Consider the following 26,813-nt stretch of genomic DNA (forward strand, 5'->3'; position numbering starts at 1 on the left):
TCACGCACAATCATCGCATAGAGCAAATCACAAGTCTCGTTTTAGAATTCTTTCGATAGAACTCGTAAATCTCGCTTGAACAATCAACTACAACAATCTAGAGGGATTCGAGACACGTTGACCAAAAATCAACCCTCGGTCAAACGTGAACAGTACGGTGTACACTCCATGTCATTCAATCCGAAAGATCCGCACATTGAATTTTCGATCTGTAACTTCCTAAGGCCTTATTATGCTTCTAAAGCAACATACTAAAATTTTGTGACAATTCGACGATCGGATCTCCACGCAAATATACGTGGCGGGCAACCATAAAACTACGTTAAAAATATTCGGGGCATCAAAATTAGCTAAGAATGACATTTTGGGTTTTCGGCCTAAGCCGCCGCCACGCCCCGTCGTTGGTCGTCGTGAGCACGCGGTGCGCCATTGCACGCGCGGCCACGTGCCCCACGCATGGTTAGAATCGGTTGGAATATTTTTTCCTAATACAAAATATTTCGTTAACTATCATCGGACGAAATATTTCGTTAACTAACAGAATATCACAGAATATATGTTGACGTTGTTAAGGAATATTCTAGGAATCTAACTAAATATTTCGTGTCTTTTCCTTCACTCCGATTGCCGACATCGGCGACGTCTGACGTTTACCATCATAATCGTCGGAAAAATGGAAATTCTCACCAGTTTCTGAAAAAAATTTAAATCGCTACAACTTCTTTGATTCTCACCAAACAGCCATATGAATATTATCTCTGCATATAATCAACATTATCACGATATGCACATTATCGAAAATAACAATAGTATATCAAAGTTTCATACAAATGATTATATAAGTTATAAACATACCAAGTATAACATATATTTCACAAAGTTTAAACAAGACCTACCCCAATAATGATAAGTTCCACAAAAAACCTCCTACTTTGGTTCCAAGACTAAAACAAAGATCCATGTCACTATCGTAATAGCTAAACTCAGCAAGCTCCTTGATCACTCCTAAATCACTGTGTTAACTCTTCTACTTTCTTTATTTCTTTTTCCCCCACTTTCTGCTGCCCTGGGAGAACCATATTGCATGCACCACTTGCAGCCTATTCTTTTGCGCGATGTAAAATAATGGGGCATATTGCTCCTAATCTATTACTGCGTAGTGATCAAGCAAATGCATGGAAAAGGTGTCATACACTATCAAAGACCACCTCTCATCTCCCTTTACACAAAAAGTGCTCACAAGCACCTTAAAACCTCAATATAAAATATAAAAGGAGAGAGCTATAAACCATGATGTGCCACGTTAAAGTATAGCTTGCAACAGTAAGCAAACTATAACTAATGAAAGAGCACCTTTTGCCCTCATCCTAATATTAGGGTTGTCCTACCAAAAACTCCATCTTATAACCAATCTAAAGTAGCCACCTCAATGTCATTTAATACTACAATCTAGTGATATTCTTCTTTACTTATAAGTGAGTGGTCTTAGGTTCGATTCTCGCCTAAAAACGAATTTGAACTACATTATTGCTAACTCATTGTGAGGCTAAGCTCACCCCCTACTGATAAATAACAACATATGGCTCATACTGGAGCTTGAACAACGGTTCTTAATTGAAGAAGATTAATGGTATCTGATCAAGACGATGCTGCCTTCAACAAACTTTTCCTTTAGATACCATAACTGTTAAACCACTGGCGTCAACAATGGCTTGTTCAAAAAATGAGCCTCAAGATTCCCAATCACAAGGTCAGCCATAGCAGTGTCTGTTTCCACAGTGTCACTTCCTACATGAGGTAAGAGTACCACATTCTCGAGCTGAAACAGTTGCTCAGGTACATCTGGTTCATTTTCATAAACATCGAGCCCAGCACCACCTAACCGGCCTTCTAGCAGTGCAGATACCAGCTCAGATTCATCAACATGAGGACCCCTTCCAATGTTAATGAGAATACCCATCGGACCCAAAGCATCAATGACTTCACGATTAATAATGTGGCGGGTCTCTTGAGTTAATGGGCATACAACAACCAGGATATCACAGTTGGAGGCCAACTCCACAACACTTGGATAGTATTTGTACTTTAAATCTGGTTTTTCTGTTCTGGAGTAGTATGCGATTGGACAGCTAAAAGCCTCGGCTCTCTTGGCAACTGCTTTTCCAATTCTTCCCAATCCAATGATGCCCACTGTTTTTCCAGTGAACTGAAATGAAAGAAAAACTATTAAAATTATAACGAAGAACAGATTCAGGACAGACATGTAACTTGCTTGCAGTTACTAACTTCACAAATAACTCTGTTTCAGGAAGAAAACACAAACTACTGCTGAATTTTTTTTTTTTTTTTTTTTTTTTTTTTTTTTATCAACTTAACATTTCATATTAAAGCTGCATCTAACTTCTGTCACAAAATTACTGCACTTACACCACCCTATAAACACATCATGGGCATCCTGCCATGATTAGTTGAAAAACGTCTCCAGTTACCATTGAAAATATATAGCATTTTCTTTCATTAAATGCGCAACAACGCTGAATGCAGCACATCAACAGTTTACAATTTCTTTGCAAACCAGTTTTACAATGCAGTATGTTAAATTGAAAATTCAGAATGAACTACATTAGTTCAATCTATACGAAATTCAGTAATTTAATCAAATCAAGAGTAATAATCTGCATTCTCTCATGTTAAACACGGAGCTTGGAATGCATAAAATGAACAACAACAGTAGACTATGCCTTCCCAAACCAATTTTCAAATCTATCATTGTTAAATTTGAAACTTAGAACCTCAGTTATGCAAACAGCAAAGCTTCAACATACACAAAGACCAAGAATAAAGCAGCCAATGAGTCAGAATTTTCCAACCAATGAACTAAACGCGGTACACTCCATAACCAAAAAGGAAAAAGATGTGCATACACAGACTCAGAGAATAAGAAATCGACAACGCCAGCAAGAATGCCTCACTGCATTGGTAGAAGGACCAGTCCAGACAAGAATCGAAAACAGATGACCTGCAGTACACTGACTAGTGACTACAATCTCACCCATTTTACCTTAGCTGGCTCAGTGTCATCCTAAATGCATCACTATTACAAAGTCGATTTCAATAAAGACTAACAACTGGAGACATCTTCGAGTGAGTAATGCTTTTCGAGCGACAACTAATTTTCACCTGCAGATGCAGGCGCTACCTAGCTCTTGCCACTGCACAACAAGTTGAACATCAAATCCACAACCTCATGTCATGATGTTCTTGAATCTTAACAGTAAAGTCATATAAAAAATCACCCTTTCAACTTTTCAATATCCATATCACATTTCTTATTCCTCTCTTTTTTACTTCAACAATTGGTTTCTTTACCACAATCTCCAATTCTCTTAAAACATTTTAAGAAATTAGTTGTCAATCCACAAGCAATAATTATAAAAACATATCAAATTCAAATTATGTCTAAAACAGTAAAAAAACAAAACCTTGGTGGTCAACTTGTAGTCGTCGTTCTTCCACCCCCCACTCCTCAGATACCCATCAGCCTCACAGAGCCGTCGCAACACAGCCAACGCCAACCCAATCGCAAGGTCCGCCACGTCGTCGGTCAAAACGTCCGGCGTGTTCGTGACCCGAATACCCTTTTCCCTACACTTGTCCAAATCCACCTTATCGATTCCGACGCTGAAGCTGGCGATGATCTCCAGCTCCGGCAGCGCCTCGATGAGCCCGACGTCGGCTCCGTTCCCAGCATTACCGATGACGGCTCGGATGGCGCCGGAGTGGGCCTTGAGGAACTCCGCTTTTTCAGGGGCGGTCCAGAGCTTGAGGAGGTTGAAGCGCCTCTCGAGCTCTTGCTCTAAGTACGGGGACATTGGGACTGGCATGAGGACGCCGACGGACTCCATTGATGGATTTGGAGTGGGATTTGATTGGTTGTGGGTTTTTTGGGTGCCCCAGATATCAAAACGGTTGGAGAGGTTGGGATTTGGTGAACTGATAGTGGTGGTAGTGACTGGTCTGGGTGGCAGTGATGGGTGGGTGGGTACCGCGCCTCTGCGGGAGGACAGGTAAGATGATGACGTTTTGTTGGGTGGAGGCAAATTGCAGAACTAGACATGATAAAAAGTCAAATTACAAAGTGGAACATAATATACCACAAATTACACTTACGTCACCCACTATTTTTTGAGGTTTTACTTTCGTCTCTCTAAGTTGAATTTTCACAATATTTTGAACTGCGAACATCTACATTCGCAATACTCCAACGTCAATTCTAAAAGAGATTCCTCTCCAAGTTGATTTGTTATCATAATTTACTATATAGTTCATAGTATTGATTGTTTAAAATTTATTTGATTTTACGCTATACAACTTACTAAATTTCTTTGTTTTTCAAAGGTAAAAGTTCTCAATTATTGTTCAATGAACATTAATTATTTCTTTTTTGATATAAGTATTCGTATAAAATATAACATTTACTTACTTGTTTATGAAGAAAAATAACAAAACCAAATTGGGTGGGGTAGATGGATTGGCTTGAGCCCTAGTCCAAATTAAAATTTAATGAGTGAATTATAGTTTGCACTTTTAAGTTTATGTGCAATTACAACCTCATACGACATTTTTAAAATATTATTATTAATCGCATACATTTATAGTTGTTTAATGTAAAATTTGAGGACTAAAATGTCATATAAATGTTTAAGATTTGACTTGACTTGTCTAAGTCTTTATTTTGTCAAGTACAGGCGATCAATTCCAGCCGCAGGATCAAATTAACGGGTGTGATGTAACAGAAGATCAATCTGAAGGAAGATACTAGACAGGGAGAGAGCGAGGAGAGGAGAGAGAAAACACAGCGTTCATTTCGTCGCACCATCGATACGGAAACAGTCTCAGATATTTGAGCATACCTTCGCCTTCTCAAGGTTAGGGTTTTCCTTTTTGCACTATACATACATATATATATATATATATGTATGTATGTATGAAATATTTTTGATGGTTTTATGAATCTGAAGTTAGTGTTATCTTTGTTGTTTCAAGTTTCTGAATTTCCTGCTGCAAAATAAGACTAGTGTTTTTTTTTCATATTTTATTTTTTTAATTTGAATTTACTGATTTTTGAGCTGATTAAAATCTGGTCTTGGGTTTAATTTAGCTGACTATTATGGTATTTTTAATACGGAATTACTGATTGTTTAGATTCAACCAATGATCATCCTGAAATGGATGGATTGGATTCGACCTCGAATTCGATTTTTGAGTATTTGAATTGGGTAACTGTAATTTTAGAGGAAATAAATTGGATTGAAAGTTTAAATATATTTGTTTTTGTTTTACAAAAAGATTATATCTGAGTGATACTGTTTGTTGAGCTGATGTGATCATGGTTATAAATTTTGTTTATTTGTTTAATATGGAATTACTCAAGCAATGATCAACCTGAAATAGATGGATGCAATTCGACTCGAATTCTATTTTGGTTTGGAGTATCTGAATTGGGTAATTGTTGTAATCTTATAGGAAATAAATTGGAGTTTGTTTATTTGTTTATCTATTTGGATTTTGGAAACCAATTGTAACAATTTTTTTATTTATTTTGTGCATAAATATCTTATACAATCTGAGTTCTAAGTTCTTATATTCCTGTGTAAGCAGTACGGAATGCAGTTTCAAGTACTTTATATGAACCACCAATTTCGAACTTGTTTGGGTCCATACTGTATCTTAATGATTTTGAATTTGAAATAGGCGGCTTGACCTTGAATTGCGATCTCCTATGTCACTATGCTCAGGTGATGCTTAAATATTGAGGAGTTCAGGGACGAGACTTGTTTGTACCCATAAATTTCTAAAAGAGGAGAGGATGTCGGGTGGCCGAAACACCCACTGGTGTTACAATTGCAGGCACCCATTTCGGCTGAGAGGGCGAGACGCGGTTTGCCCAGGCTGCAATGGAGGATTTATTCAAGAACTTGAAGATATGGTTCATGTCAGCCCAATGGATTTCTTTGGACTGGACAATGATGATGATCATGACAGGAGGTTCTTGGAAGCTTTCTCAGTGTTAAACCAATTGACAGACAGAAGGCGTAATGATAGCATTAGGGCAAGATCAGATTTAGTTCCTGAGCGCAACCCGGCATTTGCTCCTCTCTTGATTATTGGTGGCCAAATTCCTTTTCGATTGTCTGGGAACGGCAATTTTGAAGCTCTTTTCAATGGGTCTCCTGGAATAGGCGTGACACGGGGTAACGTGCGTGATTATTTTGTAGGTCCTGGCTTAGAAGAACTATTTGAGCAGCTTTCAGCTAATGACCGGCGAGGCCCTGCCCCAGCCTCCAGAGGTTCAATTGATGCAATGCCTACTGTTAAGATCACAAACAGGCATCTCCGTTCTGATGCGCACTGCCCTGTTTGCAAGGACAAATTCGAGTTGGGATCTGAAGCAAGGGAAATGCCTTGTGACCATCTATACCACACAGATTGTATTGTACCATGGTTAGTACAACACAACTCATGCCCTGTTTGCCGTCAAGAACTCCCTCCACAAGGTTCACCAGGAGCAGGAAGTGGTCATACCACAAGTAGTCGAAGTAGAAGCAGTAGTTTTGCTAGTAACACCAGTGCAAGGGAGAGTGCTAGAGAAAACCAAGGAAGGCGAAATCCTCTCTCTTATTTGTGGCCATTTCGCTCATCTAGTTCTAGCTCCAGCTCCAGCCCCAGCTCTAGCCATGACCCGACAACTGAAAGTAGTTCATCAACTATGCGCGAACACAATAATCAGATGGGGTATTCAGGATGGCCGTTCGACTTCTAGGGTTAACGGTGTTAACGTTATTGCTTGCTGTCGTTGGGATCAGAATCCATGGCTGTCCATTGAACTAAGCAAATTGCTAGCGGTGAGTAAGGGTTTGAGACCCGTCATCTGTATTACTGTATGTTGTTAAAAGGGTGCTTTTGGTGTTTATTATGCCTCTTTCCATGTAAATGACTGTTTCCTTCTTTTGTGTATTTCTATCTTTTGTGAATCATTTGTGCTTCTAAGTTGTTCTTGATTCCCATTTTATGTTTCATACTCGTTGACTTTTCTTTCGAAGATCCTCCATACAAGTCAAACTTTAATCTAGACAAGATTACATTTAGAAAATTATTAGATCAGATACATGAATGATTGTGGACTCGTAATTATGATCGCTTATCGATGAATTATAGCTCAATCATCTGTTGGAGATGAGTTTTTGGATAAACCAGACCTAAAAAAGCAAATTCATCTTAGCTTCTCAATGAATATGATTAAGAAGTTGCCAAACATTTTGTAAAATAGTAGTGAGTTTGTATGCTTCATGCTGACTTTTATGCGTAAAGTTTTGAAATTAGGGTTTTGTTTATCGCTTTGCTAATCTTTACATAATCATATGGATATTTATGGTAACTTTGCTAATCAGAAAATACAGCTAAGGATGACCTGGAGTAGATTAAAACAACAAAATTAAAACTGTTGGCTTTGAATGGTTTGTTAAACATGATCAAATGGAAGTTTCAACATGTTGGCTTTGAAATATCCTACTTTTTTTTGTTTTTTTTTTTTTTGAACAAATGATATGATCTACACTAAGGAGAGGGATATGGTTTACTCATAATAGGTTGGTATTAATGTAGTTTAAATTCGTTTTTAACAAGTAAGATGAATACTACTAGACCGTAATATTAAACTATATTTCACTGTTTTAAAGAAAAACAAATTACAGTATGCTTTTTTATTCTTATTCGATATTTTTGAACTCACTCTCTATCCCTACATGATTAAATTAATAAATTCTTAATGCGGATCAAAATTTGGAATCCAACTTGTATTGTTCATTGTCGTGCTGAAGGGTCCACAGTTGTTAATATGTTTACATCAAGCAAAACAACACCGTCAAGTATCAATCACGAATAAATGATATTTTTCTTTTAAATAAACAGAAATACCACCAGACAACCATAATTAATATATTTTTATTGCATTCTTAAAACCAAAAGACTCTTTGCTGTTAGATAGGTAGGCCGTTAATGCATTGGAGAACTGTTAATCAACCACAAATGAATGATATTTCTCTTTCCCTCCTACTTATAAGGCCATCTCCCATTGAAATGGCTAAATATAATCTTGTCCAGAATTATAACCCTTCAAAAAATTATTTTTAAATAAACAGTATCAGACCATACTTATATACCACCTCCAGTCGAAGGGGCCAAACATAGCTCCCTAAATTAAAGTTTTAAGTTTATATTTAAATTTATTGGTCAATTTAATTAAACTACCTTTGAATGTTTTCAAATTTAGTCGTTGAATTTGAATCAATTATTGCAACTAATCAGTTGGGCTCCAAAAAAAAAGGTTAAGAGGGGGCTACATTTGACTAGCCTAAGGCCATCTCCAACCGACCCGGCTAAAGGGCCAAATGGCTAAAAATAGCTTCAAATGATACGAAAACTATCTTCAACCAAGGGCTAGCTCAAAAGGCTTGTGGGCCTCACCATGCCAAAACCCCCAAATCAGGCCAGAGGGCTAGCCATTTCCAGCTAACCAGCCTGCCCTCCAACCCAGCCCATTTGCACTCCAACAATAACCTGACGTCAGCTAGCCGTTGCTAGCTAGCATCATGCAGACGTTGGAATTTAAATAATTTTTTTTTTTGGACAAATTTTTTTTCCTATAAATACCTAAGTCATTCCTACACCATTCCATACTATCTTACCTCATTTTATTTCAATTCTTCACATTCTATTCTCTTACCTCTTCCAATAATTTTTTCTTTAATTTTTTCAATAATTTTCAAATGCCCACATTTGCAATGAAAGAAATGGCTTGGACCTGAAGCGAAAGCCAATTACTACGACGGAGTAAGTGTTTGATTTAATTAACCATATTAATTCGTAGGCTTATTCATTTGGTAACAAGTGACACTCAAAATATGTCCGAAAACCATATTTTAATATGGTAGTTTAATTTAATAAAAATAATAAATTTTGTTTGGTCTATGACCTTTTAGCCCCCTCAGTTAGAGATGATTTTTTGTCAAAAGACTATGTTTGGCCTATGACCCTTTATTTCCCTCGATTGGAGATGGTATAAAACATAGTCTGATACTGTTCATTAAAATATAATTTATGCAAGGCTATAAGGCTAAACATAGCCAATTGGCCCTTCTTCGGTTGGAGATGTCCTAATGCCCCTATGACCAAATAATGGCCTAGTGGGCTCCATAAAATTATGGCTCAATCATCAATTGAAAATGAGTTTTTGGACAAATCAGATTATTTTTTGGCATTTGAACTTTTAGCCCTCCTCATCGGAGATGGCCTAATGAAATTGAATATTCTATGGGAGGAGCTGGAGCTGCTATTGACCCACCGGAACCGTCCACTTAAGAGAGAGAGGAGGTGGTAAATTAGAAAAAGCACCGCTGTCTTTCCCGGGATCTTAGCTGCTCTGCGACCACCACCAAACCTCAACCGTCCAATTCATGCATTCCTCAAGAAAGCCAAAAACTAAACCTCCCCAAAACAACAACATTAACAAAACAACTAGAAACAAAAAAATTATCAAAAACCATTTGTTTTTGCATCCTAATTTCTCACAACATGCACCCCACGTTCCTCCAACCCAACTGAAAAATATCAAAAAAGGAAAACGAAATTAACTAACCCATCAAATCATCCCAATCATTCACCTCTACATTTCTGTCAAAACTTACCATTTTCTCAGGAAAAAATAAAAGAAGAAGAAACAACAAGAACAACAGCAACATCAACAACAAAAACCAAGAAGATTAACAAGTCTTGTTTCCTAAGTCATTTGGATTTGGAAGCTCTCTTCCCTCTCCGGCAAGAAATCGCGTAACCGACAAAATAGATCCATCTCTCCCTCCTCGCCCTCCCAATAGGTTGAACAGCAGTCATGCCTTGTTCTCCGTCGTTCATTCTATAAAAGTCTTCGCCAAAAAGCTGAGAATGGTTCGGGCGCTCGAAGAAGAAGAAGAGGATTACAAGTCTAGATTGTATCATTTCAAGGGAATGTATGAGAATACCGGAAGGCATGCAAAGAGCTTGAGCATCGAGAGTGCTACCGCCTTAGAATTTCAGGATGATGATAAGAAGGCTTCGTCGAGAAGTAGTAATGGAGCTCAAGGCCCTAAATCAAGGTTGAGCAAAGAGGAAGCCGCCGCTAGAGAAGCCAGAGAAAAGCAACAGCAAACAGGTGATGATTTGTCAGCCGTATATGACTTGTACTTTGCTGCATACATTTTCTTCTTGAATTATTAATTATTTTTTGCTTGTTGGGTTTTTGATTCAGATATGGAACAGATGAAGGAGAGGTTCGCCAAATTGCTGCTGGGTGAAGATATGTCCGGTGGAGGTAAGGGCGTTTCATCAGCGTTGGCATTGTCGAATGCTATTACAAATCTTGCCGGTATGTATACCATCAATATGGTTTGTATTAGTGCAATGAGAAGCAGATTTTTTTGATTTCTAGATTGCATATCTCTCACGATTACTTTCCTAATGCAATGCAGCTTCTGTTTTTGGGGAACAAACTCGCCTAGAACCCATGTCCGCCGACAGGAAAAAGAGGTGGAGAAAAGAAATAGATTGGTTATTATGTGTCAGCGATTACATAGTTGAATTTGTTCCTTCACAACAGAAGGGCAAGGATGGAACTAACATGGAGGTAATCTGTTCTCTTTCGTTCCATGTCACATACGCGTATGCACTCGTGTTTCACATTTTCTTAAGAATATGTGTGTTTTGAATTAACAGATAATGGTGACTCGGCAACGAACAGATCTTCACATGAACATCCCTGCGCTGCGTAAGCTCGATGCAATGCTTATTGTAAGTCTTGTTAACGCTTTTTAACTCTCTTTAATGAGACTCGGATCAATGTTTTACGTGGTAATGGATTATGTTTCTGGAACAAAACTTATAATTAGCAGGATTGTCTAGATAACTTCCAAGAAAAGCAAGAGTTCTATTATGTATCCAAAGATGCTGATGAGAAAGAGAAAGGAACTGCAAAGAGAAAAGATGACAAATGGTGGCTACCTACGCCTAAAGTTCCACCAAATGGTTTATCGGATGCCGCACGAAAGTTCATACAGTATCAAAAAGATTGCGTCAACCAAGTGCTTAAAGCAGCTATGGCCATCAATGCTCAAGTTTTAACAGAAATGGAGATCCCCGAAAACTACATTGAATCCCTCCCCAAGGTAAAGAAAGAGGGAACTATCCTCATTGCTGCGTCACATTACATGAGACTTGATGAGTTCTCTAACCGGGTTGTGATATTGTCGATTTTGTGCAGAATGGGAGGGCAAGTCTTGGTGACTCAATTTACCGGAGCATTACAGTTGATTTCTTTGATCCTGACCAATTTCTTTGCAGCATGGACTTATCATCAGAGCACAAAATTCTAGACCTCAAGAACAAAATGGAGGCTTCCATGGTGATATGGAAGAGAAAGATGAACCAAAAAGATGGGAAATCGGGTTGGGGCTCTGCAGTGAGCTTGGAGAAGAGAGAACTTTTTGAAGAGAGAGCAGAGACAATCTTACTCCTCCTCAAGCAGAGGTTCCCTGGAATCCCTCAATCGTCACTCGACATTAGTAAAATCCAATACAACGCGGTAAGGACATAATTTATGCCTTGATTTTTCCAGTACTAGTGCACATTTTACACACAAAATACTGCAGAAAAATAAGTGAATCACTTATGAAGTATTTGATCATGCTTATGAACTTATGCATATGCTTGTTCTTTGGCTTTACAGGATGTTGGACAGGCTATTCTGGAGAGCTATTCAAGAATACTAGAAAGCTTGGCGTTCACAGTTTTGTCGCGGATCGAAGATGTACTATATGCTGATTTTGCTACTCAGAATCCATCACATGTAGCTTGTAAACGGCCCTATTTAGGAGACGCTACAGTTGAAACATCTCCGGATAGGTCTTCAAAGGAAGAAAATGCCGGTGGGGAGACACCCGGTTCAATGACACTGTTGGATTTCATGGGTTGGGGCGTGGTTCAATCTGAGACCGAGCCAAAAAAGCACCCGGATGCTGCAGATGAAGGCAAAGACTCTTGTGAGATTAAGCATCCACATATGCAGAAGTTTGCAAACATAGTGACCAACAAGAAGGTTTCCTATCTAGAGACCCTGGGTGGATTGAGAAGTCCAACGGCACGCCACTAACAGCGCCAACAGGGGGAAATCGGAGAAGAAAGAGCGAGAAAATGAGGAACTGACCGAGACAGACACGGTAAGTCTAAGCCTTCGAATGTGAATTTCACAGCACTCATTGGCATCCTTGGAGTTGTGTGATGACTTTATTTTTCATTCTATTCCCTCCTTGTTGTGTAATAGGGAAGAAGAAGGAAGAAAGCCAATGAGGGTTTGTAGACTGACAAAAAAAAAAATATAATTTTGATGACTTCTCTTAGACATATCTTTTTGTTCCTCCCCTGTTCGCACTCCAGATTCTTCACAATGTTTGCAATGTTTTTTCACCGATTTTCTTCATATTGCCGTATCTATTTTGTTGAAATAGGTACTAAATTGAAATCGTACGTCAACAATTGTAGATAAAAAAAATATCATAGTGATCGAACAATAATCTATTAAAATAGCAGTTCCCAAATATCCTTAACATATTGCCAAATTTAGGGGTTTTAATTCTGCATTAAACGTACTTTACAATTACAAAAGAGAGAAGCAATTACACATACATGAGGAAAGGCATGAGAAAATGAGGATTAAATCCCATATAAGAATTAGATCTTGCCACGTGGCCCCAACTTGGGTGGAAGTTGTGGGCCCTTCTTGATTGGTAGAACGTCATCGGAGGCAGTGGCACTAAGGTAGGCAATGGTGGAGGCTCCTCCCAATATCAAGAACTTGAGGAGTAAGCCTCTCTTGGTGAATGGAGCAGCAAATGTCTCAAAGAACTTGCTCTGCAGTCAGATTCAACAACTGAATTGACTCAAACAATGCTTGCTTAAAGGTCAAGAAGTAAATATCCCTTGATCATGACAGAATGCAGGGAAAATTTTAGCAATGTCCCATGAACTGGGTGCCTCACTTCGATTAAGCGTTTGAATTTTAATTTGGCACCGAATACTTAATCGTTTAAAATATGTCAATTTGTCCGCCATTCTCACATTTGTTAAATTGACGGCTATTTTCATCTATTCAAATAGAGTAAGCGAACATTTAATGTGATAACTTGACGATGAAGCCAAATTGACACGTTTAAAATTTGAAAGATGGTTCCTTAAACAGATTAAAAAAAAAGAAAAATAGATCTTTAGTTCAAGGAACATCGACAAATTTTTCCCTACAAACTAGTGAAAGATAAATCAACAATTTGTCAGCAAAAAGCTTTCATAGCTCAGTTGGTTAGAGCACCCGTTTAGTAAGCGGGAGGTCTTGAGTTCAACTCTCAATGAAAGCATTTTTCATTTTTTTTCTTTCCATTTGGGGAACTTTAAAGAAAAACTCCTGGTACTGTTCATTTTAACCAAAAACCACATTTTTATACTAAAAAATCAATATTGGTGTTATTTACTTTACCCTTTATTTTGTCATTTTCGTTAAAAATTTTCAAACTCTTTTTATTAGTTTTGCTTTCCATTTTTTCACTTTTGTTTTTAACCGATAAACACATTGAAAGAAACTCTTAAGTTAGTCTCAAAACCTGAAGAGGGTTGTAAGGTGAAGGCGCATCCGAACCATACAAGTCCCACTTCCCGGTGGTGTTGCCCAGATCCTCAAGGTCAAAGTAGACGCTCTTGTCTCCGTACTTGGCCACCACAGCACCACTCCTAAACCACCACAGACCACACCAGTAATATCAATCAACACACCATCACAATGCATATAAGAACAAGAAACAACAAGCATTTACTATTTTCAAATATCCATGTAGTAGTACCTGATGTTTTTGGTTCTGATGCTCTGGCGAGTGGGCTTCACAACAAGCTTTGTTCCGGTGAGGGAGCTTCCGCCGAGGCCGTTAATGGCGGCAGGTTGAACAGCTGCTAGGGTTGCCAAAGATGCCATGGCCTAACAATAATTTTGGTCTACTGCTACTCCTTGAGTATCTGGACTTACTAGTTCTCCTGGTTCTTCTGTTTCTCGGTTGGGTTAAGGAGCGTGATTGGTTTTTTAATCTTTTGCATGGATCTTAGCATGACACGTGCCGAGATGGGTTGTGCATAGAGGATATTGAACTTCACTTACAGGCTGCCACCTGGACTGGAAGCTGGATAAGCCTATCCTTGTTGGATCATATTCACAAATCTACTGCATATTTTATGAGCTGAGAGCCGTGACTTGTTCTTTTATACAGGAGATGCGAATGATAATAATTGTGGTTAGAATTTGATAAATCATTTGCAAGGCTATATCGTAACAGCCGTTTGATGATGATCCAACGGATGTAAAAAAAAATTATATCAAATCGTGAATATTTTAGCTCCTCATTCATATATTGTATGTATAATGTTATTTATAAATTCAAAATATCGAGTATCTAAAATGTGAAACGAAAATTCATTTTTAGATAAATTTGAAACAAAAATTTGTATAAGTGAAGGGCTCAACAATTACTTGTTTGGCCAATTGGTGGCATGTCTTTCCTTTCCTTTTCGTTTCATAGAAATGGCTCAATATTGATATTTTTCGAACCTAAAAGCTAAACGGTTTTGACACTAAAAACTATGTTTTCCTTTCTTTCAAAGAAGGACATCCTTATTATTGAATGTCTCTTAATTACTAACTAGTCTCTTCCCACACACGTACGCATGTGACAATTCGTTCTTTTGATTTTTTATGTGAAAAAACAAAAAATAGAAAAAAATAATAAGCTCTATTACTTAATGAAATCTTTTTTGTCAACCAAAAGAGAGTAAAAAGACAACTTTGTCTTCTATCATAAAAAAAAAATGATAGGCAATAATGTAATTTCACAAGTCTAAATTTTACTGTTTTTTATTGAATTCTCACCTACAGGTGATGTTAAAATATCTCTAATATTTAAAATAAAATAAAAACAAAACCTCACACTCCCCCATGTTCTCTCTCTCTCTCTCTCTCTCACTCTCTCCTTCTCATTTTGTAAAAAAAAATTATTCATACACACAAAATGTGTAGGCAAATGCTAGTATATTTTTAAAAAATAAAGTTAGGTAAGGGAGTGGGTTTTTTTATTTTTTATTTTTTGTTTTTTGTGAATTTCTTATTATATTTAAAAATTTAATGAGAGAGGGCAATTTATTAGCATAAATTGGCTCAATAAAACTCAACTCATCTCATTTACAACTCTACCGATACATGATTTATTTTAAAGGGAGATATATTTATAGTAATTTGATTAATGGGGTTCAAAGAGCTTATTAAAAGGTCAGAAGTGTTGCTTTGAAGCCCTGTCACATACCAATAGCCATTTCTATACCTTCAGTCCTTCCTAATGTCGCCATCTTCTCCAACTAACAGCTTGTAGCTTGAGAGCTTCAAGAAGCCAGATGAGAACTTACAAAAAAAACTGGCCTATATCTCTGCCATGCTTAACCAACATGAGGCAGCGTCCTCGGGTCTCTGGGAATCGCGGAGTCAATCCTGAGCAGCCCTCTTTTCTTTTCGATGCCATGAAATAGCGGTTGTCAAAGATTGTGGCAGTTGCGTTATCTCCAGAGTCCAGATGACAATGAATGATTGGAACAAATAGTTTGTAGCAACAACGAGTAGAAGGGTGACAATGTAGGATCACTTGTTGGGCAAAACCTTTCCATCACGTTCCGGCAATGGTTTATTCCTAGAGTATGAGCTACTGCAAACCAATATATAATTAACCACGAATTTGGTAGTTAATAATATATAGTCATTGAATCAGAACATGTATTCTATATATACTAGAAACTAGTTTATTTGATGTTTTTGCAGCAATTTTCTTACACAAATGGTCTAGCATGTTATATGTTAGATTGCCGAACAACATTTTCAAACAAAAGTCTACATGAATAAATTAATTTTTGCTGACAATTTGACTGACATAATATGTCAGACAATTATCTCACAAAGAATAATGTTTCCCACATCAATATTATTTATAGAAAAATAGGTTTAATTATCTTTATTTAGGATAGAAATACAATCTATAATGCTAGATAGATCAAATTTCTAAGGGTAATGCTAAAGAGACTAAATTTATAGACAAAAGTTTGTCAACTAAAAGACATTGAAGTTGATCATTAGGTTATTGCTTAAGTGTTGATAAATGTGCGCATTCCTATTGGTGACAAATCATTTAATTTACCAATGTTGTTTACAAATTTAGTCATCCTAGCATTACCCATTTTGTAAACCAAATGATGTGAATTCTGATTATTGAATTATTAAATATTAATTAATATGCTTATTTTATATTAATAACACATCATTTAGTTTACAATTTCGATTTAAAAAATTAATTTTCTAGCATTATACAATATTTATTCTCTAGCATTATACAATATATAAATATAAGCTTTTCACAGGTTCCGAGGATGCTTAAATCAATAGAGTGAAGAATTTAAAAGCCCAAGATTAATTTCCTAATAAAAAACTAAATCAATAGAGAAGTTGCTAAGGTCTTACGGAAAATGAGAATGGTAATGCTAGAAAGACTAAATTTAGAGATTAAATTTACAAACTAAATAATGTGTCACCAATAAGAATAAGCACGTTTATCAATATGTAAGTAATAAACCAATCATCAACTTTCATGTTCTTTAATTTTCAAAACTTTGTCTACAAATTTAGTCTCCCTAGTATTCCTCTAATGACAATTTGAGGACGTTTCATATTATGTTGTTTTTAATTTACAGATTTTAGTTTTTTGTGCTTGAGATATGAGAAAATGTAGGCAAAAGAATGAGGTTACATTGAGAGGAACGAGTAGAAACACAAAAAAAAAAAAATAAATAAATAAATTTAATCCTGAAAGTTAAAACAACTTATAATAGTTTTTGGTTTTTGGCTTTTACCTTTTATTTTGTGGACCCTTCCATATGCATTTCTTCTACATATGTGCTACCATAGTTCCTCAACTCTTCTATATAACTTGTTTCTCATGTGTTTCTCACGTATCTCTAACACAAAAATGAAAACTAAAAATTGAAAACTATATGGTTTTCAAACATACTTATAATTTCACTAGAATTGGTAATTATTATTCGGGTAGTATAAGGAAGCTGTTATTGTCATCCATAAAAGTCATAGGAAGAGAGAGAGAGAAGTGCTTTAATGATTTTTTGGAGCACAATTAACAATTCACAAGATCAACATATAAAGTCCATATCGACATCATTTATTTAAAAAATAATTATTAGTTGGGGCTTTAAAGTAAGAAAAATGGAAGTATTATTGGCATTCTAACAATCTCATTCTATACTCCTCACAAATATATTTTTATTTCCAAATATAGAAAGTTTGGAGTGTAGAATGAGAAATTTGGAGTATCAATAACAATTCCCAAGAAAAAATGTATAATCGAGAATTAGTACCGAAAGGTGAATTTACAATTCAATTTCAATAACTATCTATATAAAAAACCAACACTAAAGGTGAATGGTATTTTTAGTGTCACAAGCTTCAACAACAATATTTGGACAAAAATGCCCCTCAAACAAAAAACTTCAAAGGCAACCCAAAATAATGCATCAAATAAGGCAGTGGTATTTTTGTCATTTTAACAATGTTTTTTAAATAATTAATTTTTTTGTACTTTTTTTTTTTAATTAGTACCTTACAATAGTATAGCATTAATGTGATTCAACCAGTTGTTCATTCAATATTATTTTCTCTATTTTTAAACACGTTCAAAACATCTTAAGAGGCGTGTAATGTCAGTTATAAAAAAAGTCTTTCGCACGCAGATAATAATGTGATTAAATTAGTTGTCAAATGATTTTTTTTTAACAAACGATATTATCTATATTAAGAGGGAGGGGTTGGGCTTAGCCTCACAATGAGCTAGCAATAATGTGATTCAATAAGTTGTTTATTAAATATTATTTTCTTTATTCTTAATATAAATTTTATAGAGACCGATTATATGAATTCAGCTGCTTTAATTGGTTTATGATGAGTTTCTTCTAGCATTCATTTACTTCAAATATTTGATTTTCCTTTTTATCAATTTATACATATAAATACATTTAAAATGTGTAAATTGCACGTATCATATCATGATTAAAAAAAAAACCTTCTGCACGCGCTTCAACCTGTGCATGAAGGCTAGTAATAAGAAAATCCAAAGTCCACCAACTAGAAAGCCAACGTACAGTCCAATAACAATAACACGGAAAATCAAGTGTTGTCCCGATCTAGGTTGATCGATAATAGCTGGAATATGGTCCATGCTTACGAATAAGTCTATTAAAATTCTGCATGAGAAGTTAAGAGAATAACTCAAAATTCACATAAGATTTATGAAATTTGCATTAAAATTCCATCAAATTTCATAATTTTATAACTCATTAAAATTATTTAAAATTCCAATTAAATACACACTCTTAGTTGATCAATAATTTGTTGATCTAAAATATAAACATGGTGTCATGATAATTATGGACTCGTTTGAATGTGCTTTTAAAATGACTAAAAACGCTTTTAGAGAAAATATTTTTGGATTTCAAAAGCACTTCAAGTGCTTTATGCAAGAAATATCATTTATGTACTTCTTTCAGGAAGCACTTTAAATGCTTTTTCAGAATTTACTTGCATTTTACTAAGAATTGGTTCCAAAAATATTTTCACTACAAACGTTTTCAGTTATTTTAAAAACATATCCAAACGAGCTCTATATCCAACTCCAAACACCATTTTCGGTTTTTCCAAAGAAAAATTTCAACATAGAGGAGTAAAATTCCTAAAATCCCAATTCAAAAGATATCGTAGAGAGACACCTCATCCAATCTCCCTTATCCTCCACACGTTTATACCCAAAACTCCGAACTCAAACGTCAAACCAAAGCAAAGATGTCACTCACAGCTTCACTCCTCCACCCCTCTCCCAAGCTCTCCACCCCCTTCCTCCATGGCTCCTCCACCCCCTTCTCCCCCCTCTCCAAACCCACTTCCTCCCTCGCCTTCCCGACCCCACAACGCCTTACTTTCCTCCCGCCCATCAGAGCCTTGAAGTACCTCCAAGGCCGCGTCGTCTGCGCCACCAGCGACAAGACCGTCGCCGTCGAAGTCACCCGCCTCGCTCCGCACCCCAAGTACAAGAGGCGGGTCAGGAAGAAGAAGAAGTACCAGGCCCACGACCCGGATAACCAGTTCCAGGTTGGGGACGTTGTCCAGCTTGAAAAATGCAGACCCATTAGCAAGACCAAGACTTTTCTTGCTGTGCCGGTCCCTGCCAAGAATTCAAAAGGCAAGTCCGGTGAAGGCGACGTGCCGAATGAGCTCGGGATTCCTTTGGAGTCTCTGCAGGTTTAGAGTGGGGTCTATGTTGCTGTTTTGATTGTGCATTTTGTGAGTTGGGCTAATGAGAATGTTTCGAATTTAGTGTAATTTGGTGAAAATTAATGAAATCTTGAGCTTCCTTTGGTTGAAATTAGTGTAATCTCAATCTCAATGGGTTTTTGATGAGATGCCTTAAGCAGCACTTAATTTTCACTGCATTTTTAAAATGTTGGTGTTGGGGATTGTCGTGCGTACTGCATTGTGTGGAATTTGTTTGAATTGCCAAATTTTATCGAGGATTCGACGAGTGCTTCTTGAATGAATTTGGATTAACAGATACAAGAGTAGAGTAACAAGTGGGATGAATGTAAATAAAAGAAGGCCTAAATGTGAAGATTTCTGGGTTTGAAATTCACTGGAAAATATGAAAGAATATTTCGTGCTTGCTGATGAATGTGAAAAATTGGTACCTTTTAGGCATATATGCTTTTGGGGGAAGTTGTAAAGTTTGATACTTTCTGGCTTTAGGAATTTGGGTTTTGATAAATAAAGCCAAGCCATAGGATAGGAGTGCACTTTTGGTTACCTTGAGGTGACTTTGATAATTTTGCCGGTTTGTTGCAAGTCTGTGCAATGTAGGATTTCAGTTAGTGTTCCGCCTAATTCTTCTTGGTGCTTGTGTTTCTATTTGCAAGCCCGAGCTGTGTTATTGTCAAATTGGACGGCTTATGTGAGCAGGTGCCTTTGCCCGGAGTTGTTCTGCTTCTGTTACATTTGAGTTTTGAATTAGTTACTCTTCCAGTCGCTACTACTGCTAAAGATAAGATAATCATAAAAACCAAGGATAATGTTCATTCTACAGAACCGAATACGGGTTTTGTTTTTGTTAAGCTGGACAAGTGCAGATTTGTTTGTCAAGGGAATACCAATCATGGCATTTGGGAACCTAATTTGGAATTTATCAAAATTGCAGTTCTTCAATGTATATTGCTGCAAGTCTATAGATGGAAAGAAAATTTGTGCTAAATTGATAGCAGTAAGAAAGGTGTCTCCAGTTCTTCAACGTATATTGTCTGTAATCATTCTGTGCCAGCAGTGTTGGTGTTTTTCTTGAGGCGAAAAAGGCCTTCTATTTAAATTTAGACGAACCAGTTTGGTTTCACTCTGCAGATCTGAGCGTATCTAAGTTGGCCAGGGCAATGCCCCCCTTCCCATTTGAACTCAAGTTTGAATCCGCCTCTCTGTAGCTTAGGCTAGAGTAAATAGCGCTTAAATAATAAGAAACCGAGTCATTTCAGATTGCAAGAATGCAAATAGTAACTAAATTTGCCAAATTTTGCATTGATAAATAGTTATTTCCAAGGAAACTGAAAGACTATAAATCAAATCTTGCCTTCAGTCCCAAGTCCTCCATTCCAACCAAAACGAATAGACAAACTCACAAATGACTCATTTCTAAATCCACTGGTAAATTAAAAAAAAAAAAAAAAAGAAAGAAAGAAAGAAATAAAATTATATGAAAACCCTAAATTTTTTAATTTAACTTATGTCTAAAGCTAATTAATAAAATTACTCCGATCAGCCATCCTCACACTGCAAGGTTGTTTTAATATTTCTCAAAGTACATGATATTAGTGTGTTGGCAGACTCCACAGACTCCATTGTTAGCTTGGCTGTGGGGGAGGAATTTGTCAAGACTTGAAATGCTGCTGTCAGCAGAGTTCCTCCTTCACTGCTCCTGTCTTCTTGCCTGGATGTGATGACCATCGGCCTCGACTCCAGCCCGTCAGGAAGAATCGAGAACCCTGAAGGCAATATGGCGATGTTGCTCGCGGCGCATCCTGTCATCACAGACTGCATTCCAGTGATATCCACTGGAGCGTAGACCACCATCGACTCGTAAGAGTTTATGCAGGTATCTTGTAGTATCCACATGCTTTTCTCTTTTGATTTCATGCTCTGAACATTTGGAATGCAAAATATTATTAGCAGAAATTATAAAGATTTCGGATTAACAATAAGGGGTCAACTTGTGTATCAAGAAAGAGAACCCACCTGGATTGTAACAGCATTGCCACGATCTTGTCCCTTGGATAGGTTTGCAATTGTTTGAGCTGGTCCTCCATTTAACATAATGTCCCACTAGCAATTAGGGAACAAGAAAATTTAATTAACAATTGTAGTGCTATAACATGATTAATTATAGATTAGTAGAGTTGTTTCACATTTACTAACCTCATTCCTGCGAGTCTCGTCTCTTAAGAAATCGAAGAGCACATGAGGAGAGACTGGCAGCCATACTGAAGAAACAGCACACAAAATCACACCGAGAGGCTCTCCTGGGTCGTTCAAGTTCTTTCTGGAGGCAATCCTTATGTCGTCCCCTGTTTTGCTTGAGATCTTAGTCCAGGTATGGTAGCTTGATGCTCCGATTGCACGACAAAAGCTCGTTGTCATTCTTTGTGCCAATTTTAGAATGCTTTTTCTCCCAGCAAGGGTGGCCACACCTAATATTCAGTAATTAATTGCAAGCATTTAATTTCGATTATTACCCTCATTTAGTTATTGTACTAGATGCATTTTTAAGTCTGTTTAACTTGGACATACCAGTTGAATCCTTCATGGGAACATTGGTTGCCATGTAGAAAACAAGTCGTTCGCATTGCAGTTGCAGCGTTGCTACCCAATGTCTTGCTCCAAATGCTAGACTGCTGTTGACAATGGTGTGGTACATGGTCTGAATTGTGCTCTTCTGGCATTCTAGGTGCTCCACCCAGATCACCTGCAGACCATCATTAGATCATATAACCCGGTTTGCACCGTTACAAATCAATGCATGATTCTATCCCTTTCACCTCTGTGTTTCTGTTTTGATTTTTGTGTTGTTTTCCATTCCCTGGCCAAAGTCAATTGTCAAAAGAAATACTCATATAGGTACTCACTGCTCATATAAAATTCTGATATCCAAAATTTTCTCACTCGGGGTGTCTAGGTGTTTAAATTCTGATATCCAAAACTTTCTATTCATAAGTTGTAACTAAGTGTGCAATCAAATTTGGAAACATGTTTGCGTACCTTGCAGTGGCCATTTGATTTGTCCTCAATGATGCAGCCAGAGGGACGCTTCCTGCATTTCACCAAGGACGCATCTATGTTATCTTCGACTTTGTCAATCGAAACATCAACAATAGCCCATTGTTCAGGACTCAATTGCTTGCAACATCTAACGAAGTACACTTCTCTAGTGGGAACCAAGGGCGTAAGCATTTGCAGCTCTGCAAACATCTGCAGCCAAACTCAACTTTGAGTTTTCTTTAATGGAATCAGACATCTGCAGAATATTCTGGTTTATGCTGCATACAGGTTGATCTACGTATTGACGTTGAAAAGGAAAATTTTCAGCTTACCAATTGTACTGTACCATTTCTATTGTCTCCTTCACCATTGTTAATAACATCAACAGTTGCCGCCTTTGAGATCATGCATGGAAACATTTCCTTCCATTGATTCTGCAAACAATGTAATACCAGAGACCGTTAGCTTACAGTTCCTGCAAGTACAAAGCAATAAGACTTGTATATTGCAGCTTCATGAAAGGTGCTAGTGTGTACCACATCCATGAAGCTGTGAACTAGTCGCAGAAGATCCACAAACACCACCCCGGTCTCTCTGGAGGCCTCAATGGATCTCTTTGGCCGCGCATTGCCAGGAACTTCAATGTTGAACTCTTTGATGTACTCATCGTAATTAAGTATTTCACGGCCAGTCTCCACACTCCGAACCCAGAGTGGTTCCCCTGCAGTAGCCATCTTCTTAAGCTCCTCCATTGCTTGATTCACTATCTCCATAATCCTCGGCTTCTCAATTCCGAATATTCCAGTGTAGAAATCCAAAGAGCTTCTATTCTCCTGGTCTTGACCAGCGGAGCAGGAAGGAGAGGATGTCCCGGGAGGGTATTTTACAAGAGCTGCTCTGAGTTTTTCGACCTACATGCATATATTGAAATTAGTCCAAACTACGTGTCAAATAATATTTGATCGATCGTTTTTTTTCGTCTTCATGTTGTTGAAGAAATAGCTCCAACTTCTAACCTCGGATTTGAGTCTGGCATTTTCGATTCGCAGTTGTTGCTCCTCGGTTGTGAGGGTGGCATCCCGGCTAGTGGTTGCAGTGCCACAGTTGGGGCAGCAAGATTTGTTTATCTGCTCCCTCATTGCCTTATTCTCGTCGCGGAGTTTCTCCATTTCGCCTTTCAACAGAGAATTTTCATGGCGTTCTTGTATAGCCTGTGTAAAATAGACCAACAAATATCCCATTCCTTGATTACCAATAATCCGACGGCTAGTGTGAAACGATCACAATTATCAGAAGATTAATTAAATTAAGTACCTTGATTTGGGTTCGACGATTCTGAAACCAAAACTTGACCTGCCTTGGAGCAAGGCCTAATTGCTTGCTCAATTGCTGCCTTTGCTTCTCATCAGGATGTGGTGATTCTTTGAACAACCTGCAGATTAATAACATTCCCAATTAATTAACACATTCTGGTTAAAGAGCGAACACATTGATAAGCAGATGCTGATTTGTGATTAATAATTAAATCACTGCAAGTAGGAAACTAATCAGCACTTTAAAATTGCATGTAAAAGAAAGAGCCGAAAGGGTTGTCAATTTAACTTTTCAATTAATATTTGTATGTTTCCTTTTGTGATGAACAAATAAATGTCACCAACTCTCGTTGAATCTTTACATCGTACATTGTAAAGTAATCATTCTCTTTCTCAAAAAAGCTGCAAGCAAATTAAAAGAGATTAAACCGACCAATTACAAAACCATGTGCATTGTTCAAATTCCAAAATCCTAATTAATCCAATTTCCTTTAAAACATGGTATTTTGCACAGGAAGAGTGGTAATTTTTTGCCTTGGAGTTGAATGAATCAACGAACAAAACAGTGCGAAAGAAGAGAATAAGTGTGCGAAAATCTTTCTCCTTCTGCAAAAAACGATCCATTAATTCAAGTGTTCCAACGAAGTTGTGACTAGCTAGGTCATATGAGTTCCTAGTCATGACACATATATACTCGTTAAACCGTCTTCCAATTTCGCTTGTACTAAAAAATAAATAAATAAGGGAACGTGTAATTACGCTTCCATTTCTCGGATTTGCTCAGTGGTGTGCCTATGGTACTTTTTCCTCTTCTTCTTCTTGTTCTTGTTGTCTCCATCAGCATCATCTTCGTCGTGCTCTCCTTCTCCGTCAAATTCATCTTCTGATCTCGACCTTGCTGGCTCGGAGTTCTCGCTGCTAACCTCCGCTGTGTCTTCTCTCCGGCGAACACTGCCTACAGCTGTGCTTCCGCCTCCACCGCTGCCCTCTTCTCCTTCCTCCACCTCCCTGCTTGCCGCGGCCGCCTCCCCAGCATCACGAAAAATCCCAGCCTTCAAAACCCAAATACAAAAAACATTATTAAGCGCATGCAACCCAAAACAAAAACTTTCTTACTATTGAAAGCTAAGATTAAAAGGGTTAATTAGTTGAAATGAAATGGATGAGGGTTTGTGAAGAAGTACATACGAGGGAGAGGGAGAGGGCTGGGGAAGCAAAGAAGTCCTTGGTGCGAGAAGTTGGTGGATTGTTAGACATGTCGACGCCCATGGCAAGCGTAGTGCATGTTCTCAGTATTAGGAGACAGTAACCAATGGGATTGTTTTATGGGATGGCAATGGTGGCTCTACCTAGCTAGCTCTGCGCACACAGAGTGAGAGAGAGGTGGGCAGGTGTAGTTGATTTAAGGATATAAAACAAAACGAAGTGAAAGAGTTGCTCTTTTCTAGTTTTTTGCTGTTGGAATGGAGGGGTTTGATTTGATGAGAGAGAGAGAGAGAGAGAGAGAGAGAGAGAGAGAGAGAGAGAGAGAGAGGAGGGCTGGTAGGGGTTGACCGTTAGATATTCTTTTGTAAATGGAATGTGAGAGAAGAAACGCCAGCTAACTTGACTTGAAGCAGTTGAATATATATCTAACGCCTCAACGATATCTCCTGTTTCCTCCTCATTTCAAATGTTAGAGGTTAATGGCTAGCTAGCTTATTGGCTAGCGTTTGGCGGCTGGCTCATACACTACTAATTAAATTAAGGGATTTGTTACTTCGGATTAGGGTTTACACACACACACACACACATATATATATAAAGATGGATGGATGTGTTTATATTTTCACTCCATATATGACTCAAAAATGACAAAACAACCACCACCTCTCCTCTTCGATGGCACAACAAAGCAATTACGAATGAAGTCATGAAAGTGTTTTAGATTGGACCGCAATAGCTCTAAACAATATTGATAAAAGAGTAATGTCGATATTTTGAATGATTGTGGTTTTGGGACTCATATTTCTCCTCTTCTTGGGTGTCTATGCTCAAATCTTTTTCCTTGAATAACTACTCATCATTTGTCATTTTAAGCATAATAATACCCAAAAGAGGAGGTATGGAAGTGATAGATGCTATGTGGAGTTTGTTACTCTCACTTCTTCTCTTTTACAATAAATTTTAGCGTCCGTCTGTCTCACAAGTAAGGTGGTTTAATCACATTCACACAAAAAGAGTGTTGCGAGTTGTATATATTAGTTAAGTTGTAAATAGTTCTTTGTCCATATCAGTGAAAAGCTTGTGAAGTAACTCATATAATTCAAATATATACACACACACACACACACCTCCAATTGGAGAATAATATAATTATTCAGAAATTTCTTAAATACAGCTTAATTTGGCATCATAGCAGTTCTCTTTTGATGATCTTTTTGCCCTAATCTCGTTCTCAGTTTTTCCTTTGTGTTGTGCCCGCGGTTGTCTAAAAAGTTTTGTGTTGTCATGCCCTAATTTTTTGAATTAGGGTTTTGCTTGTGTTCATCTTACCAGCTCATGATACCTTTGTCTTGATCTGTGATCTGTTGTGTTCGTACCAAACTTCTGTTTAGATTTTTTTAAAAGAAACAATTGCTGGTAGTGTGCTACATGCAGTGTCATGAACGCGATTCTGCTACGGTATCGTGAATAGTGTTTTTGGTAAAAAAAATTCCTGCAATTCCTCTCCATGTCAATTTCTCTTTTTTGCTTAATGGACCAATTTAATAATAGTGTGGTTATGCATCTCGCTGAAACAAAGAAGTGGATAATTAATATTGGGGCCACTAATCATGCTACTGGTGACTATAAAGTGTTTGATGAATTAAATGATTATGTTCGTAATCTATTTATTACTAGTGGTAATCGGGCACAATTTCCTATGAAGGTTGAAGGTGCTATCTCTT

The 26,813-nt window shown here is 37.4% G+C and overlaps 6 protein-coding genes and 1 non-coding gene across 8 annotated transcripts; 4 read left to right on the plus strand and 3 right to left on the minus strand.

The window, feature by feature from the left end:
* Positions 1-791: 791 nt before the first annotated feature.
* On the minus strand, positions 792-4,070 carry LOC103944894 (glyoxylate/hydroxypyruvate reductase A HPR2). Its single transcript, XM_048587204.1, has 2 exons — positions 3,483-4,070; positions 792-2,206 (listed from the first exon to the last, which is right to left on the minus strand). Exons 1-2 carry the CDS (start codon positions 3,903-3,905, stop codon positions 1,688-1,690), a joined length of 942 nt encoding a protein of 313 aa, XP_048443161.1. The 5' UTR covers positions 3,906-4,070; the 3' UTR covers positions 792-1,687.
* A 687-nt stretch (positions 4,071-4,757) lies between these two features.
* On the plus strand, positions 4,758-7,079 carry LOC103944860 (probable E3 ubiquitin-protein ligase RHC1A). 2 transcript variants are annotated; one of them, XM_009355335.3, is made up of 2 exons: positions 4,758-4,928; positions 5,755-7,079. In XM_009355335.3, the coding sequence occupies exon 2, from the start codon at positions 5,870-5,872 to the stop codon at positions 6,821-6,823; it is 954 nt and encodes a 317-aa protein (XP_009353610.2). In that variant the 5' UTR covers positions 4,758-4,928; positions 5,755-5,869; the 3' UTR covers positions 6,824-7,079. The 2 variants fall into 2 exon arrangements, with proteins under 2 accessions (XP_009353610.2, XP_009353611.2); XM_009355336.3 differs by having other exon boundaries at positions 4,760-4,928; positions 5,799-7,079.
* A 2,239-nt stretch (positions 7,080-9,318) lies between these two features.
* LOC103944858 (rop guanine nucleotide exchange factor 12) lies at positions 9,319-12,494 on the plus strand. The gene is made up of 7 exons (XM_009355333.3): positions 9,319-10,249; positions 10,346-10,462; positions 10,566-10,720; positions 10,810-10,884; positions 10,986-11,258; positions 11,354-11,674; positions 11,819-12,494. The coding sequence occupies exons 1-7, from the start codon at positions 10,003-10,005 to the stop codon at positions 12,239-12,241; spliced, it is 1,611 nt and encodes a 536-aa protein (XP_009353608.2). The 5' UTR covers positions 9,319-10,002; the 3' UTR covers positions 12,242-12,494.
* Positions 12,495-12,697: 203 nt separating this feature from the next.
* On the minus strand, positions 12,698-14,210 carry LOC103944859 (photosystem I reaction center subunit VI-2, chloroplastic). The gene is made up of 3 exons (XM_009355334.3): positions 13,980-14,210; positions 13,743-13,869; positions 12,698-12,999 (listed from the first exon to the last, which is right to left on the minus strand). Exons 1-3 carry the CDS (start codon positions 14,105-14,107, stop codon positions 12,820-12,822), a joined length of 435 nt encoding a protein of 144 aa, XP_009353609.1. The 5' UTR covers positions 14,108-14,210; the 3' UTR covers positions 12,698-12,819.
* TRNAT-AGU lies at positions 13,426-13,499 on the plus strand. Its single transcript has one exon. It is a non-coding gene; the product is annotated as a tRNA-Thr (tRNA).
* Positions 14,211-19,014: 4,804 nt separating the features above from the next.
* LOC103944857 (30S ribosomal protein S17, chloroplastic-like) lies at positions 19,015-19,646 on the plus strand. The gene has a single exon (XM_009355331.3). It carries the CDS (start codon positions 19,067-19,069, stop codon positions 19,526-19,528), a length of 462 nt encoding a protein of 153 aa, XP_009353606.2. The 5' UTR covers positions 19,015-19,066; the 3' UTR covers positions 19,529-19,646.
* Positions 19,647-20,809: 1,163 nt separating this feature from the next.
* On the minus strand, positions 20,810-25,262 carry LOC103944856 (homeobox-leucine zipper protein GLABRA 2). The gene is made up of 11 exons (XM_009355330.3): positions 25,072-25,262; positions 24,643-24,935; positions 23,885-24,002; positions 23,587-23,781; positions 23,107-23,481; positions 22,903-23,004; positions 22,571-22,780; positions 22,103-22,277; positions 21,731-22,002; positions 21,551-21,637; positions 20,810-21,454 (listed from the first exon to the last, which is right to left on the minus strand). Exons 1-11 carry the CDS (start codon positions 25,150-25,152, stop codon positions 21,074-21,076), a joined length of 2,289 nt encoding a protein of 762 aa, XP_009353605.2. The 5' UTR covers positions 25,153-25,262; the 3' UTR covers positions 20,810-21,073.
* Positions 25,263-26,813: the final 1,551 nt, after the last annotated feature.

The sequence above is a fragment of a genome, unplaced genomic scaffold, assembly GCF_019419815.1.
Source record: "Pyrus x bretschneideri cultivar Hongxiangsu unplaced genomic scaffold, Pyrus_bretschneideri_v1 Contig26, whole genome shotgun sequence".
Lineage (NCBI taxonomy): Eukaryota > Viridiplantae > Streptophyta > Magnoliopsida > Rosales > Rosaceae > Pyrus > Pyrus x bretschneideri.